Source organism: Brugia malayi (assembly GCF_000002995.4).
Source record: "Brugia malayi strain FR3 genome assembly, contig: Bm_v4_ChrX_scaffold_001, whole genome shotgun sequence".
Taxonomy (NCBI): domain Eukaryota; kingdom Metazoa; phylum Nematoda; class Chromadorea; order Rhabditida; family Onchocercidae; genus Brugia; species Brugia malayi.
In genome coordinates, this window is record NW_025062479.1 from 9,801,104 (window position 1) to 9,822,274 (window position 21,171).

Here is a 21,171-nt window from a genome sequence, read left to right on the forward strand (position 1 = left end):
GCGAATGATAGATTAAAATTAAGTGGTTTGACGATTGATTTCATAGCTAATGCACTTTATGATCAATATAAGAATCATATCCAATGATTTTATAGCCTTACAAATTTACTAATACAATGAGGAAAAAAAAAATTCATCTAAAAAAATAAAAGGTTGAAAAGTTAGTCGATTCTGTAATTAACTCTTATTAGCAATTGTAACATTATGATTGAGAAAATGATAAAATTGCAAGTAAGCTGAGCAAAATGTAATAAAATAAGGATGACGGAATGAACTTTACTGAAGTTGCATTGCAATAATCACTCCCTTTACAATAAAATGCTTCTCCTGTAACAGACAGTTTGATTTAAATATTTGTAAGACTTTAATTTGATAATTTTTTTCTCCAAAATTTTAATTTTTAGAAATTTGAATTCTATCTCAACTTATTCAAAAAAAAACAATATTTCAAACATGATTAAGATAGAAATACATTTAAGTGAGTACCTCAGCTTGAATTAATTAATTAATTAATGTAGTGAGCATCTCATGAGATTGCATAAAGCTTCCAATAATATATTCCTTTCTCGAATAATTAATTTATGCAATTTTCTCATAAATAATATCGATTTATTAAAAATTTGAAATACTTCGTTCATCCTTCTTTCAGATTTTTCACATGTATTACTTAAAAACTTCTTTAAATTTTCTCATAAATAATCGATAAAACTTCAAAAGAAAAAAAAAAAAAAAAAAAGGATATGAGAGAAAATACCTGTAACTTTTTCATTGCGTACCCAATATAATCGTATATCAAATGTTCGTCTTTTCATGCTACCATCTTCTTGATCTTCATTTGTGCAGCCTTTCATTATCAGATTATGTTCTGCAAATTTCAATAAAAAGGAAAGGAAAGGAAGTGTTTTTTGGATTTAAACATCAGAATTTTTGAATTGGCTAAAAAATAAACACTGGGAAAAAATAAAAAGAATAAAATTCCTAGTTTTTAAAAAATTGTTACACTATTAAACTAAATAGATTTTTACAATGCTTTATTTAAGCGCTTTTTCTGGATTAAATTTTAAAACTGGTAAAAGTATGATTATTTGTTCATTGCAATATATTTGTTGATGATAAAGATATTACAAGACGGATGCAGTCGATCATCCTGCAAAAAATTCCTAAGAAGGCTTACGATATCATCCGTTTGCTCAATCCATTTTAATCAAATCATTCATTCAAATATACTCCAGGTGACAGTTACTAACATTAAACATGTCAATCATTCATCTTTATGATCCAGAAAAAAAAAATGGAATTTCTGTCTTCCATCAATTTGGTAATGTTTAAAACTGATAATTTATTTAAACTTATTGGTCTTATCACTAAATTGTATTTACCTAACTTTTCTATAAATCAGTTCAATCATTTTACTCCGCAGTCTTTCTTTACAAGATAATATACTTCTCGTTAATGAAGAAAGTATCATCATCAATCATATTTTACAGTTGTACTGTCTTCATTATCGTTTTTTTTTTTTTTTTTTTTTTTTTTTTTGCAGTTATTTTGTTTGAAAGGAAGAAAAGAAAAGAGAGAAGGAAAAGATATTAGAAAAAGAAATCAAAAATTATATATAACATTTGTGAGGAAAAAAAAATTTTTTTAATGAACAAACTTATTTTTTCACTTCACGCTTCTAATACAATTTTTAGTCGTTTTATCTTTTTTTTTAAAAAAAGGGAAAAAAAAAGAAATGCTACCAACTTTCATCGATAAGCTTAAAACATGCGCCACTGCAACAAACGGTTCCTGTTTGACAATTTTCCATATCTCTGCCCATACACGTATAACACGCATTTGTACCACTTTTTTCCGTGCAATTAACAACGGTTTCAATTGCATTGCTTATTCCTTAAGTAAACAAATAAACAAATAAATAAGTATATGCTGTTTCTAAATTCAAGCAATTGTGAAATAATTTCAATTTTTTACAGCAATAGTTCGCAGGATAATATATTCTTACATATCATTAAATATATCATATATTAAATTAAAATAGATAATAATTATAGCAACAACAAAATTTAAATATTTTATAATAGTAGTTTGCAAAACAAATTAATTCATTAAAGTAAATAAAAAAGAAAAAAAATCAATTGTACGGTGAAAAATTGCTTAAGATTAAATGTGGTTATAAAAAAATTTTTTTTAAATTGTTATACCATCATCATTTATTTGAAAATTTCAAACATTATTTAAAATGAAGGATAACGAGGAGAAAAGAGAAAAAGAGAAGAACGGCAAAGATTGAAAGAATCGTTCATTTGTTTTAAGAAATTTAAGTTTCAAAAAAGAAAACAACAAATTAATAAGAAACACAAATTTACGACTAACTGTTCATCATAAGATTTATTTACATGGAGGCAATACTTACCCAGGTAAAACAGGATAAAAAAGCCAACATGAAGAATTTCCAATTGCATTCCTGAAGAAAAAGCAATATCGTTTCTGTTACAGGATAAACAATATTTTGATGTATTTCAATCGCTTTTGTCTTTTTTTCGATTCATTTATCTATGCGTATATTTTAAAAATTTAGAAATTTGAAACTAGCACACAAAAACAAAGAAAATGAATATCTGCCTTGCAAATATTAATTAGGAATAATTCATTTCTATTCATGAATATATATTATTATTTTGTTTTTAGAAATTGAGAAATTCATTGAAATTTTCTTTTAAGCATTAATTCTAGTTTTTTTTTTTTTCGAGATAAAAATTCATGATAATCATTTTTGTTATAAACAATTTCAGAAAGTATAAAACAATTCTTGTATCTATAAATAGAAATTTTTTTTTGATCTGATCTAACAACAAATATCATCAATAACTCGCATAAATACTTCAATGGAATAATAGAGTATATAAGATTATGGAACAAAAAAAAATTATATAATTTATTATATAAAATATTGTCATATAGTGCTAATTTTATATATTTTAACAAAATGCAAAATATTACATTATGCATTTGGAGAGAGAAAAAACAAGTTGTTTAGTGCAAGCAATATTTGAGAATACATTTTAATATCAAAACTTTCTAAGTTTCATAAATTGTTTCTTTCCATTTTAAGAAAATCATTTGGCATGATGAATTTGTTGATTGAAATAACACAAATATATAACAGAAATGGGGAATTAAAGAAGTTAAGCAGAAAAAAAAAACAAATATTTCACTTTTAAATGACATATTTCATACAAAAATTGAATCATTTTTGTATTATTTCCACATATTAAATAAATCACACATCTCAACAGTAAAGCACACGCAAACAAAAAGTGCACAAAAAAGAAAAAAAAATAAAGAAGTTAACAAAAAGAAAAGAAAAGAATAAGTAAAATAGATGGACGAGGAAAAATAAAACTCCGAATCATAAAGACGTAATTATACAGAAAAAAAAAAAAAAATAATAATGAAAATGAGCAAAAGAAAAAATTATTGACTTAGTGACACTTAAATTGCATTAATAAGCTATACAGAATAAAAAAAAATTCTTTTTCTATCATTATAATCTTTGTTAATTTAAGCAATTAGAGTATTTGATATATCTATCTTCATTTTAAAATTGAAAACTTGATGTTTTTGAATTAACGAATCACTTCAGTAATAATAAAGGATGCTAATTAACATTTGTAATTCTAGAAAAAAAAAGAAAAAGAAACAAAATAATATGTATACTACCTCCTTTAAATTCCAAAAGAAAAAAAATATTTGCTGTTTGTAAAAAGATTGTTGATTGAAATTTTAATAAAATGGATGAATAAATTACTAGTGAAGAAATATTTGTTGATAGAATAAATCTAAAAGCATAAAATGACTTGATACCAAGGGAATATAAATGAGAAATAAGGTATAAAGTTTCAATAAGGTTTCATGTAAAACGACATCTATTAAAAAGAAATTGAAAAGAAAAAACAAGAAGTAAAAAGTGAAAAACAAAAAAAGAGCTTCCCCTTCACTTATCATCCTATATTATATTCATATGCTATTTGTCAATCGATTTCAATTGTATACAAATCTAAATAGATTTAGAAGAAAAAAAATGAAAGCATAATAAACTCATTGCATTTTATATTTCGTCAAAATTTTCATTAAATTTTTGTTTTTATGATAAATGGAAAATAAAATGATTCAAATTGATCTTCATACTATTATATATCATAAAGAAAAAAAAAGAGAGAACAAAGTTATAAATATTGAAAATAAAAGTAATCTTCTTTTACTCTTTTGCTGTAATACTGCTAGAACATTTATGTTTTATATCTTTATCCATTTTACCCACTCACTCCTCTTCCACTCAACGAACAGACATTCTGTAATATCAATATTAAAACGAAAATATATTGACATACACATACATACACGCAAACATACATACATCATATATATACACACACGTACATGCACACAGACAAACAGGCAGACGGACTACAGACATACACAAACATAATAATTAGTGACATTTTTCGAAATTCTCATTCCAATATTTTTATTATGCTTTCTAGATGAAAATAACTTTTCGAGCTAATATCATAAATAATAATAATTACTTGAGTGTTGAAGAGTGACAGATTGAAGTGTAAAATATCTAATAGCAGGAAAGAAAAAGAGGAAGAGAGGAGAGAAAAAAATGGAAAAATTAATTTTGAAATGATCAAAAATTCACAGCAGTATCGATTATGGCTTTTTATGATCTGTACATTTTATTGTGCAATGAATATATTGAAGAAAAGGAAAAAAAGATTTCATGTTAGACTTATATTAAGCTATTTCAATTGCTTGTGATAATATGGCAATTAAAACATGTGAAATGTTGATGCATTATAATTAATGTGTATGAACTGCAAAGTTACTTATTGCATAAAATGGATATCAAAATGATAAATGATAAGTTAAAGAAAATTGTGTGAATTTTTGATATGTGATGCTAATTTCATTTATTTAGTAATTTCGTTTCAGTTTACAATCTTCTGATCATGGTGGAAAAAGAAAAAATCTTTGACTGCCTTAAAATGTATGCTGTAAATGTCTAAAAAAAGCAGCATATTGTTTTATTATTGCGTAAAAACAAATTAATAAATAATACAACAATTTTATTTACAAAACAAAATATTCCAAATAAGGACAAGAATATATATCTTTTTTCGAGATAAACATAGATAAATTGTGACAATCCTTACCAATAAAAAAATTTTTTTACGTCACAGCTTTCTATATATCTTCTATTTTGAAATTTGAATTACTTTCCATGATCAATAATAACCTACCATTTTGAAATGAAAGTTACAAATCATATTAATTTCATCGACTTTCAATTACTTCTTCTTAACAACAGCATATTTGGACAGTTTAGTCCGAAGCAAATACTGACACATGGAACCCGGGGCGATACCACTTACTGCTTCCAATTCTAATTTGTTGCCGCATTGACGCATTCTTATTAGCTATGAAAATAATTATGACAAATATAGACACACATGATGTAAATAGTAAATTTTAGTCACAACACAACAGTGAACAGAGTATGTTAATTAACTTATGCAAATCTCATTTTCCAAATGTTAATTTTCTCCCTTTTTACAAGGCTGAGGGTAAAAAATAAAAATGAGGAGTGAAAAACTTTTTGAGACCCTACAATGCATACTGCAAAACCCAAACACGAAACGCGACTTTAATATGATTAGAATTGTAAATTATATGATGATAATGAAAACATGCATAAGTCGGTCTAAAACAAAATCAATATATAAATTAACGTAACAAACTTCTTCTAATAGTGCAGTATTTCCTAAAATGGCAGTTCTTTGACAAAGCTTTTCCACTTTCGCTAATTCACTCTTTTGAAGAGGAAGAAATTGTACAGCCGAAATAACGAACCTATAAGTGAACCACTATTAAACGAGAATGCTGGAAAATATCCGAAAATCACTTAAAATAAGAAAAATAATGAAAATTAAAATTATTCTACATTGTAGAATAATTTTTTACTTTTAAAAAGGAAGACAATATCATCCATAACTGTTTTCAGTGAAGATCAGCTTTTCTTATTTCTATATTCAAAATTTCCAGGAATATTATATAAGGAAAAAGAGAGCAGAAGTAAATTGCGTTTCTTTTTTTTTTTTTTTCCTTAAATTATATGTACTTTGGTAATTCGCAACGCGATAAACCAATCCATTCAAAATGAGATAATGTTTGATTTTCCACACCAAATGTTTTACTACAGTTACCATATTTATATGTCATTGCTATTTCAATACCTAAAAAACTAAATAACATTAATGAAACACAAATAACGATCATGAAAAACAGTCAGTAGTTTGAAGTAAATGAAATGATATCTCATAGTATGCATACCATGTGGATCGCAATCCAGCAAGCCAAATAATTGAAGGTTGCTCAATTTATTTAACAAAATTCGCGTTGCAATATCCGGATAACCTCTACCCTTAAAGACAAAATAAATTAATAGCGAATGGATAAAATGTAGAAATATCGTCTTAATATCAACTGCTAACCGTTACAAGAAGTGTGCTGGGAAAAAGTTTCAGAAATCCTTCGCCAATCAGTTTTTGAAAGGTTGCATCTTTTTCGACCACTAATATGCACTGTGAAGTGGTAAAAAGATTTGCGTCGGAAAAGTCATCAATCAGTGCAGCTTTCAGTGAACAATCCACCATTCCAGTGCTTCTATAAATTTTCAATTGACCAATCACAAGGCCATGACCAGATGATAGCTGAAACTTAAATCATTCAATGTACCATGTCTTTCAGTATCGTATACATAATCTAACTATTACAGCATTATGATTTATTTTGTGCTATTTTTGATGCTTCATAGCAATAATTTTCAAAAAAAAAAAAAAAAAAAAAAACAAAAAAATCGAACAAAATGTGTCACTGTTTATTTAAAACAAGTCTTCAAACAACCAAAATCCTCGAAATGATAAATTTAAATTATCTAATAATTAAAATTCGGAAAGTGGTAGATATCAGCTATTTGTTACTTACCAAATAACCAGAAGTCGGATCCATCCCAAGCCAACAACAAATTTGATTAATACAGCTATCCAAATTTCGCTGTTCACCAAACAAATTCTTTTGTTCATAAAAAAGATCACTAGAAGCACAATAGAATCTATTTGAAAATGCTTGTCGAGTTTATCTTAATTTCGATAAAATTTAAAACGAAAGATTTTAAGATTACAACTTTTGTCTCACATAGTGGTATTAATCAATATTTCTATAAACCAACCAATATCAAAAAAAAGCTGGAGAAATTTCGAACTTGATGTCACTTTGAAAAAAGGTCCAACAACAATTACCGTTTCGTTTTATGAGTTTTTAAAATTCGCAACTGATGTATCATAGAAATCGTACGTAGCATTTGAGCGATTAATCGGCTATTTTTTGAAGTTAACTTTAGCTTATATCCTTTACGACCAATCACACTAAAGAAATTTATGACTACATGTTCAGTTACAAGTACAATTAATTTGACATCTATGTGATGCAATTACAATTACTTCAGATTTGTTTACCTAACACTACTGAAATCATTATCCAATGCTTAGGCTAATAATGACACTTTTCAAATATAAGGAAAGCATAAACCATAAAGAAAAATATAAAACCATGGATTGGATAATGTAACGTATCCACTTGGATTTTTACCATTATCCACCAATGATTTCAAAAATGCCAAGCAACATTGCTCAATATAATGCGATATAGAATCAGCGATAGTTGTATCAGAATTTTCTCGCGAATCTAATGAAAACATTCCTGCAGATGACATCATGTTATGTTAAAAATAGTGAAATAGAGTCATTCAATTTCCAAAATTAATGCTATAGTATGGTGAAAAGTTTCCACTTATCTCAATTATGATATACACTAAAATTAATATTTTAAAGTATCACCAAACAAATAATAATTTCACTGTAAACTACATTTTCATCACGGACTTCCTTTGTTGTAGTAAAAGTTACATGATTGAAATTAACAGTAATGATGACTATCAATTGTAGCAAATTTCAGCTTTTAATTGACTTAAAAAAAAATCGTGTTAGAGCAAATTAGCAGACAAATAACCATCAAAAAAAAGTATTGAAATTTAATTGATAGATATTTTATGCCCTCAACTTCATCATATTTTGATTGTTGTGGTACTAAAATGCTAACGATTTAACCAGTAAATAGAATGAAAGTGATGATTTGACATAAAATTACTCCAAATAAGCGAATCATGAGGATATCTCTTAGTTCAACAAATTTTTTGAAGTACCGTAACCTCACCCATCAAACTAGCACAAAAATTATTGCTTTATTAAAAAATTATCTCAAGACTCAAGACTACCTTGTCATTCACACACTTCCAAGCATGATAAAACGGTGATACACCCACCACCACTTTAGGATATGCTTTGTGCAGGCGACACGAATCTCTTTTGCCGTATTTAGGAGAACAGAAATCACTTTGTGGAGAATCCTACTTTCCAGGTTCGAGAATTCAATCATTAACTCTTAATTTCGAAGTGCAACCTTCAGGGTTCTCTAATTCAATGACCGATATTATTGGAACTGTCAAGACTAGTTTCCATACGTCCAACATTCAACTCCAATATCAAAACTCGTCTTCCCTCTTTAGAATATTACTTAACAATCCATGGCGTTATTAGCTATCCACAAGGTGACGTACATCGTCAACTCATAACTCATTTCATTTCAGTTTATTGCAAAACCGCAGCTATTTCTTGCAACAAACTCCATTTTGAAGGGCAATATCAGAGCCTTTCAGGCCCTTTAATGCAGTGGACGATTTCAGATCTTAGTCCCGAAAAGACCTAAATTTGAAACATACATATTGGAACAAAACAGGTTCTACGGCCATTTTCATCTTATCCCTTGTTTCTTCGTTGAATCGGGTTGGAATTGCTAAAAAAAAAAAAAAAAAAATCAAAACTTTTTAAAAGACCGTGTTAATAAGAACAACACAACATTGAAAACATCGAAAAAATGGACATATTCACTAAAGAAACAAATATGCACAAGATATAAGATGCCCTTTTAGGATGAGAACAAATTTTTTATCATAATTCGTCGTCTTATGGCACTTGATGATCCCGAGTTATAACATAAAATAATTCCTGCGCCAAACTTGCCAGACTTAATCAGTTCTTCCTTCTTCCCTGGTAAATTAGCAGCAATTTCGCTAGCTAAAGCATCTACATTTCGCACCTTTTCCAGTTCAATCTAAACAGTGAAAACATTAATGAAACAATCTAAGACGTAATGATTTTAAAAGTACTTTGTACAGTGGTTGCAGATCGACGATGTACTATTCCGATGCTTCCTAATAATCGCTATTTTGAAAAATAAAGAAATGAGGTATAATTAAATTTGCGAACAATCCAGAGAAACAATCAAATGGAGCTCAAACCTCATGTGCTATTAACTGTCTCGCAGCAACGGACAATGTATTTGGGGATCGATTACTGCAGCATGCATCATCATCGGTAAACATAACCAATTGTTCAATAGCACTGAAAGAAAAAAAAAATGTCACCTAATTCAACAAAATGAATTCGATAAAAATTCGACGCAACTTACGGTTTAAAAACAAAACTGACGGATTCATCGTGCAAAACAGAGGCGTAGGTAAGAGAATATGTACGCATGATGCTAATAATCGAATGCAAAACATTTAGTTCTCGAACACTATACAATTGGACATTCATCTGCAACAAACAAAACAATTCAAAATACATAGATTGCCAATCAGCCGTCCATGCCATAATCACGAGTAAATATCCGCTACTTCTACTGATCTCGTAAACATTATTCATTAAAAAAGAATCCGGTAAAGGAACTTGAGAAATTTAGAGACGTAAAAAAATTTCAGAGAATAACCGGCTTGAAATCTGGTTGCACAATACTGATGAGATAAGGCAAAATTTCGAGTGCAATTGTTGACAATGAAAGATTTTTCTGTGCTGCTCCAGCTCGCATGCTTTCTATTATTTCAACAGACTGCTCATAACGCTGTACTGCACTCTGAAATATACTTCGGTTTAACAAACAGAATCAACTTCTTTTGCATGCCATAGTAACAAAAAAGAAAGAAAAAAAGTTAGTGAAAGCAAAACTAAATGATCATAAAAAGAACGAAATACGTGATAGTCCGTTGGAAAGCTCAAATGTGTTCGACCCCTGCAGCATAGAAGCATATGCATACTGATGCATACAGCGGACAAATATTTCAGAAGACTGTAATCCTGGACACTATTCGCGGATGTAACTATTCGGTCATAATAACATAATTGATGAATAGCCATAGCAGTCTGAAAATGAAAATTTGGGTAATCAATACTTCCAAACCCTCAAATATAATACCATTTGTTCCTTAGCTAGAGAGGTAAAGAAATGTAAAAAAAAAGCTAAGGATCAATCTCTACAGCATACTCACACCTCACTCACACACCTGAAAGACGATAACTTCCATAAATCAATCCTTTAAAAATATGTAAATAAACAACAACAAAAACATCGCCTGCCGTATAATAAAAATTCAAAAAAAGAAACAGCAACAATCCGGAATATCAATATAATCCTCAACATGTTGCCAAATAATTCAAGTAAAAGTTAGGAAGAAAAACCAAAGAATTTAAAAAACTATTTTCTAATGCAAAAAAAGAAGTTTTAATTAAACCAATTAAACTAAATCCAAAAAAAAAAAAAAAAAAAAAAAAAGTATTCTAGCTGAGCCGTAATCAGGTATAGTAAAATCTAATATTTTATAAACCTCGCCTAATTAAATTCAAAAAAAAAAAAAACAATACCATAACCAGCACGCCGATCTGATTAATACTATTAACTATTCTGATTTAATCATACGGAGGTTGCGCCAACAATTAAGTTACAGTTTGAAATCTTGACTTCATTCAATCAATAATTAGGAATATATTATTGGACTGCTAAAAGTTCCCACTACCTCGTCATGATTTAGCATTACATATCTGTTATGAGTATTTAAGTTAGAAAACAATATTAACTTTACATATATATATATACAAAAAGTTCATGAAATAATTTACATTCATCAGCACAGTGGCACTTTTGCTTTTTAAATAATTGGCGAAAAGTCCCAAATAGAAACGATCAGTTTCGTTTCCATGCAGCTCCGAAATAAGTGTAATTTGTTTGACCCGTGAAGCCACACCTTGAATACGGCCATTTGCATCCAAATGTCGCGAAATTTCGAAAATTGAAGCCCATGAATCGAACAATGACTTGTCACCGAACTGCTTCTCACGATTACAAAACTACAAATGTCCTCATTTGAAAAGATTTGCATACATAAAATAGAAAATATTGTTAACCTTACTCTAACATATATGTACGGTGCGTACATATATATTACCAGGATAGTAAAACATACAAGAATGTATACCTTAAGAACGGCTTTTCGATCTACTTTGGTGCAATTTCTAGATGCAATAAACTGCAGGTTGTTGATTGCGGAACGGAGATCCCTTGAGCATACAGCAATAATTTCCGACAACGCACTTGATTCAACTCTCAGATGTTCCAGTTTTGATATCTAAAAAGAAAGGATTACGATTTCCATAAATGTAAAATGAAATTAATGGTTTATAATGTGAACGCATTCCCAAGTTTTGTTTGGAGTTTAATAAAAAATAAGTTTTAACAACTGGAAATCATTTTCCTTAATTATGCACTTGATTTTTACAAAGAGCGATCTTTTGAGATTTTTTCTAGTATTCTAATCACCGTCACTGACATTGGGCAGACCCAATCCCCTATTCTGGATAGAAAAACAAAAATTCCAGCCTTGGAAAATTTATTATAATACACTTAAAATCAAAACGAAGTCTGGCACTTCAAACAATATTATTCATTTTCAAAAAACCTTTGATCAGCAAAGATGAGTTCCCGTAACTAAAAAAGCAAAAGAGAGAAAGATGCTAGCTGTGTCATTACGAGATTTGTTTAGTGAGAGCGAAGAAAAATTAGTGCCTCTTGGAGCCTTTTGGTTAAACGTTTTTCGTCAGTTCTCGACAGCTGCAACACTAAAGCAGTTAATCGTAATTCGCGAAGAGAGGGAGTGTACCTGCAATAAAAATGCCAATAATTCTACAATAAAAAATACTAAAGCAACACCAAATTTCACTCGATAATCAAAACGACTGTGGCCTTTTTTGAACGAAGAACATGTACTAACAGATTGTTGCATATACATATTACTGGTCGTCGAAGCGCATGTCTTCCAATTGCAGCTACAGCTTTACACAAATAATGAATAGATTGCGTAGGTGCGCCATCTATTTCATCCAAAATAAGGCAGTTTGGTTTAGAATCCTGGAAAAAATTTTTCATAATGCACCAATTCCAATGACATTTCAAAAAAAGGCAATTTTTCTTCAAAGAAAAACTCATCCTTACTGCATCCAGAGTTCTTGTAGTTCTTAAAGCATCTTCAAAGCACTTTTTGAAATCTGCAGTATTCCGCTCATCACTGAAAGGATGGGAAAAAATATCAAAAGTATAGTGCACATTCTGCAGTGTAGCGGAAACCTTAAAGATGAAATCGAGCCGAACGTTTTGAAGAATATCAGCAACCAGTCTAATGAAACAAAGAATTTTCGGGAAAACTTATAAATTGGAGAAGCTAAGTAGAAGGATGGAAGAACTCTGCAACAATGATGTCAGCAAATTAAATAAATTTACCTAGCATTCAAACTGACTACTCGATATCCGACATGTTGTGCTACCAAAGTTGCTAGTGTAGTTTTACCAGTACCGGCAGGTCCAGCTAGGAGCACTACCTAAATACATTTCTCTGAATGCTTTTTCAGATGCACTTGAAAAAATTAATATATATATATATAATGTTTCCTACGAAAAAAATACATACGTACTTTATGTGACGGGCGCCTTGGTTTTTCATTGCTCAAGATGATTTGTTGTTGATTTGACGCGTCTCTCAAGACGATATCCGAAACAACCTTATGAAAGACACATTCGTCCCACAGTCTTAACCAATTTAGCAACAAACGATTCACAGTCTAAAATTCATTTCTTCTTGGCAAATCCCCTAAAATATTACCAGCATAGTCCGCTGAAGGTTTGCGGAGACCTAGACGTAAATATGATTAACAATAGAAAAGAAAAATAGAAATACCTCATCACTAATGAGATCAGCATAAGTGTGCGGAGCATATTTCTCAACCCACAAGTTATCTTGGATGAACGCAGACCCTTCTTCCGTATCTTCGGAAACAATGCTAGAAACCTCAAAATCAAATCCAGAATTTAACACTTTTTCGGTGAAACCAAACTTCAAAGTACCAATTCGTGATTTATCACCGCCACCGTTATGAACTGTTTGCTCAGCACTTCTTAACACTATATAGAATCTGAAAATAGTTTCCAACCTAAAATAAAACCTATATACCTTTCTGAATCCTAATCCAAGATTTCCAATAATTGTTGGAAAAATTCCTTCCGAAAAACTATTTAAAAAAGCTTAAAAATCTTTAACGCTGTTGTATGAAGATTTTCAATTAATCAGTCTGACCTTTGCAGTTCCGTAGGATCTGTAAAACCAATCCATGGTGCACCACCACGCGGTGGATATAACAACACTTCGCTTTTTTTCGATCCTAATGATACATTTTGTTCTGTCTTTTCATCTGTTTGTAAGTCTGTTAAGCGACGCCTTTTTCGAGCCTGCAAACGCTACAGAAACTTAGATTATACATTCTGCATGATGAAATTTTGATTCTGGCACCAACATAACGTAGTGAGATAAGTTTTGTTATATGATTACCCGGAAAATAATATACGTTTTAAAAAAGCGCTCAAAAAATTTAAAAGCATTTGAACCTCTGTACTACCATGTCCAAGGCAATTAATTCTGAGATGTTCCAACTAACCCATGAAATGCGTCGTGTAAGACGTTCAACCATTTCATCGCCAATATTTTTTCGTTTCACATCGCGTTCTTTCTCATTATTGTCGCAGTTTACTCGCATATGCCAATCTGTAAATACTCACAAGTTCATTATCAATAATTCGACCAGAAAGTTAGAGCAACTTTGTTACAAATTTAATCTCAAATCCATTCAAAATAAGTAGCACCCTCAGGACTGTCCAATCAACAACTGCACTGATTTACCTAGTAACATGATCAGATATAGGAAATAGATCTGCGAATGAATCAGCAAAACACGGACCATAAAAAATTCATTTTAATTCAGAAGCTCTCAATGATTACTACATATTCATATCAACATACCAGTCATGCTAAAATGCGAGCAAGGGAGAAATCATACCAAGTGCATCACAGTTATCAGGTGCCGATATCCGTTTTGGCAGTCCCCTTACGATGTTGTTCAAAATATTCACAGAAGAATTACTTTGCGCATCACTTTTTCTGCAGAAAAAATTTTTATGAGAACAGAAAGTTCTACAGCTATGAATCAGGCAACCATTATTACATCATATAATGGTAAAATAAAATAAAATAAAAAAAAAAAAAAAAAACACATACACACACAACTAACCCATAATTCAAGGAACTGTCTGCAAAATCTGCAATCTCATTATAAACATCTGGATCCATCAGTTCAATCCTGAATCAAACAAAGAAAACACAGTTCAACTTGCACTTACGACCCAAACAAGCCATGAACCACTCAAGAATTTAGCTAGAGCTATTCCATTTTCCTCTCCAACCCACAAATACTCCCAACAAACGATTTGCAGGCTAAATTAAGCAACTTCTGACTTATACTTTTAAACAGACATTTTTCGAGAAATGCATGCGAAAAAGAACAAGCTCCCATGTATTTGAACGGAGATCCTGTACATCAGTGATTTGCATATCAGACCACTTGTGATTTGCATACCAGATCACTTGTGATTTGCATGCCAGACTAACTTCAACGAAAAATATGTATTTGGAAGAAAACATTAGTAAAGTCATTACAGATACACAAAACTGAAAAGATAATATAATATAATATAATAATAATAATAATAATAATAATAACAATAATAATGAAGATAATAATACTTCCAGAACTGTATCACGCATTTAGCATGCATAACATCGAGCAAATCATCGCAGAGGAACAACGTTCAATTTCCTTTTCTTTATAACAATTTTTTCATGTCACATATGAGAGAATAAGAACTGCGATATAGAAAAAATAAAAAAAGAAAAGAAATAAATAGATAATAAAAACAATACAATTAAGAAAAACGATGTGCAAGAAAAGAACTGACAATAGACACGAATAAACAAACAGAATTGGATGGGACGATAAACAATAAACAAAAAGAGAGAAAGTTGGATCACAGCGCATTACGGCTCGGAGGAAAGCAAACAGAACTACATATGCATTAGTAAATATCTGACCGGGTGAATGGACACTAATAATTCTACCAGTTACCGTGATACATAATAATACGGTCACATAAGCTACAACTACAACGTAGACATTTTTTGATCTGAATTTTAGGAATTTTATTGAATTCTCCTTAAAATCCTACAAATTCCACTGAATTCCTTACTTATTCAACTTTAATTTTCCAAATGTTTCAAATGACTAACTAAAAAGGCCCTTGATATCTTCAAAAACAAATCAAGTTACCGAATCTGAAACTAGAATGACTCCCAGTATGACATGGGAGGAGATAAATCAACAGTTCGATTATGAAAATAGTATACTAGCAATTAAGGGTCATTAGAGTAAAGAATGAATGGTCAGTGAAAACTGGTACTATGCTCAATGTCAAATGATAAATACTTAAATCCTACCCGTTCCAAATATTTTTATAGTGATAACTACCGAACGATTTAGCTATGTAGACTGCAGCTAAATGAGCTACTGTTACAACACTTCCCACAGAAGTAACCAGTCAATTACATAAAAGGCTGCATAAGACAACTATACACTAACGAAATAAAATACAAAAAACTGGATGAATTTTCTAAGCTGATGTGATAAATGAATCCAAACTGTCCAATTCGAAATTTTTAGAATCATAAAGACATCCTGCAAACCGCCCTTGCGCAGAAATACTAAGATTTGTGAAAGAAACCCAGACACCCTAGTTGTAAACAAGACACATTTAAAGAGATAAGAACCGCCCTGGAAATTATTAGTTTAAACATACTAAAATTATACGGGAAATATCCTAGTAACTCTCCTCATCGAAAGCACAACGCATCAAAGGAATTCCAAAAGGATATAGGCGCTCTAGAACTTTCACCTAAAGAAAAATGAATAAGGATGGATAAAAGTTAAGAACCAAGAAATACAAAACCGTAGAATTCATGCAGGAAAAATATCAAGAAATTAAAATTTTATGGGGCAATTATTAAATAATAAACCTAAAATGAATGAGAAAAAAATACGGTCATTACGGCGAGTAGATTCCTTATTGTAAGAGAATATTAAATACATGTATGTTTGAAAATGACATTTAAAAATCTTACATCTTTGAACCCTGCATCCGGGGTGGATAAAACATATTAAGATAAATAACATGTGTTACAAAAATGAATTACCACGTGAAAAAAAAATATAAGGCATACAGTGGTGCCCCATATCTATAATAACAAATGGGGAAGTTCTAACTAGCAAAAGACTGAAAATACGAAAAACTAAAAGGACCTAGCAAAATTTGTTGCAAGTCAAAAGCACCAAATCTTGCTTTCAATATATAAGAGTGAATTAGAGTATATGCTCCTGCTAATTGTTTTCGAAGAGCAATTTGCAGTAATCAGAGAGCTGAGGAGTGATGGTGAAAAACGAATCAAGTGAGGCACTAATATTAATACAGAAGATCCCGGTTGAACTTGAAATACGAGAAAAAAAAAAAAAGACTGGAGGACAGAAACAAAAAAAAATGTGAAGGTGCCAAAGGGCTTAAGGAACTTTTCAGATGAATACACTTCTGATTAAAACAGCTTTAGTACAGTTTTAAAGGTATTTCAAAAAAAAAAAAAAAAAGGAACTGGTGCCTCCAACTGTAGACAAAACTTAGCTCATTATCATGGTGGAAGATCACTGAGCAAATGTCATCTGAGACTTCACACACATACAAAAAAAAAAGTCAGATTAGGAATCGCATGTGCACACAATGGTTAGGATTTGCTTTGCTTGACTGATTGATAATCGCTGGCTAATGGAGGGAGTTTACCAATAAGCACTAGTGTCGACCGTGTTCGCTTGACAGCCGGTACTCACTACCATGTCGCGATCCGCGAGATCCTCCTCCTCCGCCACCACGTCCACTACCAGAGCCATTACGCACATTAACTCCGCCTCGTGCTAAGGCTGAAAACTTGTATTATTTTTCATTCAAATATCAATGATGAGGAAAGCCAGAACAACTTCCTGTAAAAGGAAAACTTCAACATTAACTGATTTTGAAAACCATCTCCACCTTCCTGAAACCTCCTCTAATCTATGTATACGAAAATCACATTGGACATTTTAAGAACGACTGAGGATCAGTTAAATCCAGAGCAACGTGTAACCTTGCAGTGGACCTCTGTGTATAAACGGACTACGTGCGTTCATCTGTCCACCCTTCTGCTCCGAAAGAGTAGCTTCTCCATCGAATCCAAGTGAGTCAATTTTCAGATGTATAAGTGAAAGCGACCGTTCCTGAAAAGTTTATAATTCACATGCTGTAAACATTTCGTGACATAAAAAAAACCCCTTATTTCCTGTAAAGCAAGTTTTTTAAAGATTCTACTTATTCATTTTCCATAGCTTACGTGTAAATTAGTTATTCCCACTGAATTAAGGAAGCTAACTTAAAGGTAATTTTAAATGACCTTTCTTGCAGCATTAAATGCATTTCTTGCACCCTCCGCTGTTCTCATAACCACAAAAGCAAAAACAGTTCGTTGTGGATCCGCAGAATCCAGCACACGACGGGGAACATTTACTGCAGCAACATGTCCAAATTCTAAAGAAAACCAATGATATGAAAATAAAATCTATGATGTGCCTTAAAATTAAGCTTGAAGAATTACGAATACAAATCATTATAACGTGGGCAAAGCTTACTTTCAAACTCGAAACGTATATCTCTTTCGATTGCAGCTACGCTTTCTGGAACAATATTGCGAGTTATGCCGCCCACATATAGTCGACAATTCTCTTCTATAAAGCTTTAAATTTACAATATGTAAATAAAAAGTTACAAAATCTCCCATTTACTATACATGTTAATTATGTACCGAAATTTGCAGGAAGGCTTGTGTTATTTGAAGCAGAGATCAGAGTTTGATTCTGTATTATAGGCAATCGCACTGCTGGCTGCGCTGCCACCTGAGTCATATTCTGCAACTGGACATCCATAGTTACTGCAGCTGCTTGATTACCACCGACCAATTTAGCCCAAGTTTTCGGTGTTGAATCAACTGTAAGCGAATTCGAATCCGTCTATAAACAAATTCTATTATGAAATGCTGAATTTTCCATTCTGTGTTTAACTGTTGCTATGAGGAAGATGCAGTTTTGCTTTTGTAAAACAAAACTGCATCTTCACATAAAAAATGCTGAAATGAAATTCAAATTTCGAGATAATACAAAATCATGACTTCATTACTAATAACTTACGTGTGCCTCTTCAGTGGAACTGTCATCTGATTTGCTACTAACTATATCATTCATCTGATGCTTTGCATCACGAACAACAACATTTGTATTCATTGCTTGAATGGGTTCAAGAATCTGCTCTTTCTTCAAGTTATCAGATAATTGATCAGTAGTCTCATCTTCTGAAAACTTCCAAAATTAATTACATCCTTTCAAATGTATAACCCACTTCCTTTATGAAATAGCATTCGAAGAAGAGGGCCACAGAACTTCTTTTGCATATCAACTCTACTGTTCTAGGTCAGATGGTTGATTGTTATAGTTTTATCTTTATGACAAAAACTGTGGAAATAAAAAAAAAAAAAGAACAAAAACGTCTAAAGCCATTACCTTACACATAAAAAAGAAAAACTCAAGCAACAAACGGTAGATGCAACCAATCTAACCAAAAATTTGGTGAATGAAATATACAGTGAAATTATAATCACTAACGATTGTGGCTTGTGGAAAGGGCCTGAGTATGACCATTAATTCCACTAGCATCACCATTTGCTGCAACATTCTCCTCAGTAGCAATCTGAGTTTGGATATCTGAAAAGAAAGCTATGTATCATTCCTTCCAACAAGATATTAAATTTGACTTCTGATCTACTGCTGCTGACCACTGAAGGAGTTTCATTAATGATGAATTATGAATTCAGTAGTCTAACTGTCAAGCTCGCATTACACATTGAAAAACTTACGGCAAAAAAAAAAAAAAAAAAAAAAAAAAACCAGAAGATGTAACATGACATGGATCAACTAAAATCACCGCGTAAAATAAGACTCTACTGAGCTTGAAAAAAAACTTCGGTTTTTAATCTTCAAATATCCTTCATTATACTGATTGTTTAGCCTTATGGTAGTTTTGAACTTCAAGTTTCATATGTAATTTTTATGATTGGCCGGGAATAGGTACCGCATAGGCTTTATACTTTCCTGACAAGTGCATCAAACTACAATGCCATCAAAAAAAAAAAGAAAAAAAAAACCGCTCTTCTGCGACTGAATAACAGCATCACCGAAGGCCCGATCAAGCCACTGGAAAACATCATTGTGGACATAGTATTTCTTTGGAGTTTGCGGGCAGAGAATAAACGTTTGCAAGAAACGCCTTCCGGGATTATCGCCAATTGAAAGCTCGCCACAAACCTTTAAAATATTTCACTCAGTGATCAAATCATTCAGATCAAAAGACAAAAGAAGCTTTAAAAAAAATGCTCAGTACTCAATGTTCAATTTTTATAAAAAGTTCGACTTTGCCATTTCTACTTTCAAGTTTCATACAAACAAAAAAATCATTCCTAAGAATTCCATGACTTACTTGTATGACTAAGCCATTGTTCATTGTGGCAGTGCCACTAACAGTATAAATTCGCGCTTTGCAGTCAATAAAAGCCAAGCGTTCGATTGCTTTTTGTATTTTCTGGAAATTAAATAACCAGTAACTGTGAAAACTGCATTCAGTAACAATCCACATATTATAAAGAACATGTTCCTTAAAGGATATTTAAGAACTATGAATTATAACCTGCTGTCCCTGAACAGGCTGATCCGTATCGTGAACAAAATATGATTCATGGCTGTAAAAGCGGAAAACGTCTTGTGGCCTCTCTGATAGCATCGTGTAGTACTGACGAACAAATTCACGCCCAATTTCTAAAAGTGTATATTAGTTAGAATTCAAAGTAAGCAGGTGTAGAAATTCGAACAATTTGGAATTAAAAATTATTCTCACTAATTTTTAATCGTTTTTTTTTATAAATAATTTGGACTTAGAAAAAAAAAAATATTTTCTCCGTTATCCATTATTTATGACATCAAATTTCTAACAGCATAAAATGTGATGCGTGTTTTTTTCCTAGAAGTGGGTTGGACATAAATTATATTCTTTATCATATCCCGAATGTCCCATGTACTTTTTTAAATGTTACAAACCAGTTGAGTTAACAATGCAACCCCGAAAATTCGATAATCTAAATCATCAACTGCCTAATGAACGAAATGAATGAACTCCAACGACGGATAGTGTTCAATCTTATTCATCACTTCATAGTTCCCATAAACAACTACGTATGATGTTTCAACAATCGGTGTAGGAATCCTTGTGTTGTTAACATTATGTGAAATATTTACAGATTCAGACAAATACATGACCTTTGGGCGATGGTTGCGGTGTTTTGGCAACTTCATTAGCACGGCCATTTATAACATCACCAACTCCCTCCATCTTCATATTGGATGAGAACGACCACTGCAAACACGCGATTCCTGTGTTAATAATTATGAAGCATGCTTTTCCCGATCTTATAAACTAGCGCAACATGACGAGTTCTTAACGAATGGAATGACATTAATAAGAAATTCCTGACTTCATGAAAACTCACTCCCATTAGTGCCAATAGAAATTAGAAATGTCTAATCTTAAAGAAAAACGGAGAATACA

At 31.3% G+C, this 21,171-nt stretch overlaps 4 protein-coding genes across 9 annotated transcripts; all 4 read right to left on the reverse strand.

Moving 5' to 3' along the window:
* Nucleotides 1-202: 202 nt before the first annotated feature.
* Nucleotides 203-2,462, reverse strand: Bm3165 (Uncharacterized protein; the record flags this gene model as incomplete). 2 transcript variants are annotated; one of them, XM_043074278.1, is made up of 4 exons in its annotated part: nucleotides 203-327; nucleotides 755-865; nucleotides 1,744-1,890; nucleotides 2,414-2,462. In XM_043074278.1, the coding sequence occupies 4 exons, from the start codon at nucleotides 2,460-2,462 to the stop codon at nucleotides 203-205; spliced, it is 432 nt and encodes a 143-aa protein (XP_042930212.1). The 2 variants fall into 2 exon arrangements, with proteins under 2 accessions (XP_042930212.1, XP_042930213.1); XM_043074279.1 differs by lacking the exon at nucleotides 2,414-2,462 and having other exon boundaries at nucleotides 1,744-1,819.
* A 2,892-nt stretch (nucleotides 2,463-5,354) lies between these two features.
* Nucleotides 5,355-7,822, reverse strand: Bma-spo-11 (the record flags this gene model as incomplete). Of its 4 annotated transcripts, none has more annotated exons than XM_001897737.1 (8): nucleotides 5,355-5,483; nucleotides 5,805-5,916; nucleotides 6,185-6,299; nucleotides 6,397-6,487; nucleotides 6,558-6,776; nucleotides 7,051-7,159; nucleotides 7,365-7,490; nucleotides 7,674-7,822. In XM_001897737.1, 8 exons carry the CDS (start codon nucleotides 7,820-7,822, stop codon nucleotides 5,355-5,357), a joined length of 1,050 nt encoding a protein of 349 aa, XP_001897772.1. The 4 variants fall into 4 exon arrangements, with proteins under 4 accessions (XP_001897772.1, XP_042930214.1, XP_042930215.1 ...); XM_043074280.1 differs by having other exon boundaries at nucleotides 6,558-6,782; XM_043074281.1 differs by lacking the exon at nucleotides 7,674-7,822 and having other exon boundaries at nucleotides 7,365-7,426.
* Nucleotides 7,823-9,108: 1,286 nt separating this feature from the next.
* Nucleotides 9,109-14,686, reverse strand: Bma-ctf-18 (Uncharacterized protein; the record flags this gene model as incomplete). Of its 2 annotated transcripts, XM_043074283.1 has the most annotated exons (17): nucleotides 9,109-9,294; nucleotides 9,482-9,584; nucleotides 9,652-9,779; nucleotides 9,952-10,095; nucleotides 10,215-10,382; nucleotides 11,136-11,363; nucleotides 11,492-11,641; nucleotides 12,079-12,172; nucleotides 12,284-12,420; nucleotides 12,505-12,577; nucleotides 12,790-12,887; nucleotides 12,981-13,127; nucleotides 13,244-13,478; nucleotides 13,640-13,791; nucleotides 13,998-14,104; nucleotides 14,397-14,497; nucleotides 14,628-14,686. In XM_043074283.1, 17 exons carry the CDS (start codon nucleotides 14,684-14,686, stop codon nucleotides 9,109-9,111), a joined length of 2,310 nt encoding a protein of 769 aa, XP_042930217.1. The 2 variants fall into 2 exon arrangements, with proteins under 2 accessions (XP_042930217.1, XP_042930218.1); XM_043074284.1 differs by lacking the exons at nucleotides 14,397-14,497; nucleotides 14,628-14,686 and having other exon boundaries at nucleotides 13,998-14,096.
* A 2,597-nt stretch (nucleotides 14,687-17,283) lies between these two features.
* Nucleotides 17,284-20,961, reverse strand: Bma-gtbp-1 (rasputin, putative; the record flags this gene model as incomplete). The annotated part of the gene is made up of 11 exons (XM_001897735.2): nucleotides 17,284-17,411; nucleotides 17,615-17,744; nucleotides 17,918-18,051; nucleotides 18,153-18,248; nucleotides 18,326-18,530; nucleotides 18,708-18,868; nucleotides 19,179-19,277; nucleotides 19,718-19,877; nucleotides 20,050-20,151; nucleotides 20,257-20,384; nucleotides 20,883-20,961. The coding sequence occupies 11 exons, from the start codon at nucleotides 20,959-20,961 to the stop codon at nucleotides 17,284-17,286; spliced, it is 1,422 nt and encodes a 473-aa protein (XP_001897770.2).
* Between the last annotated feature and the right edge of the window lie 210 nt (nucleotides 20,962-21,171).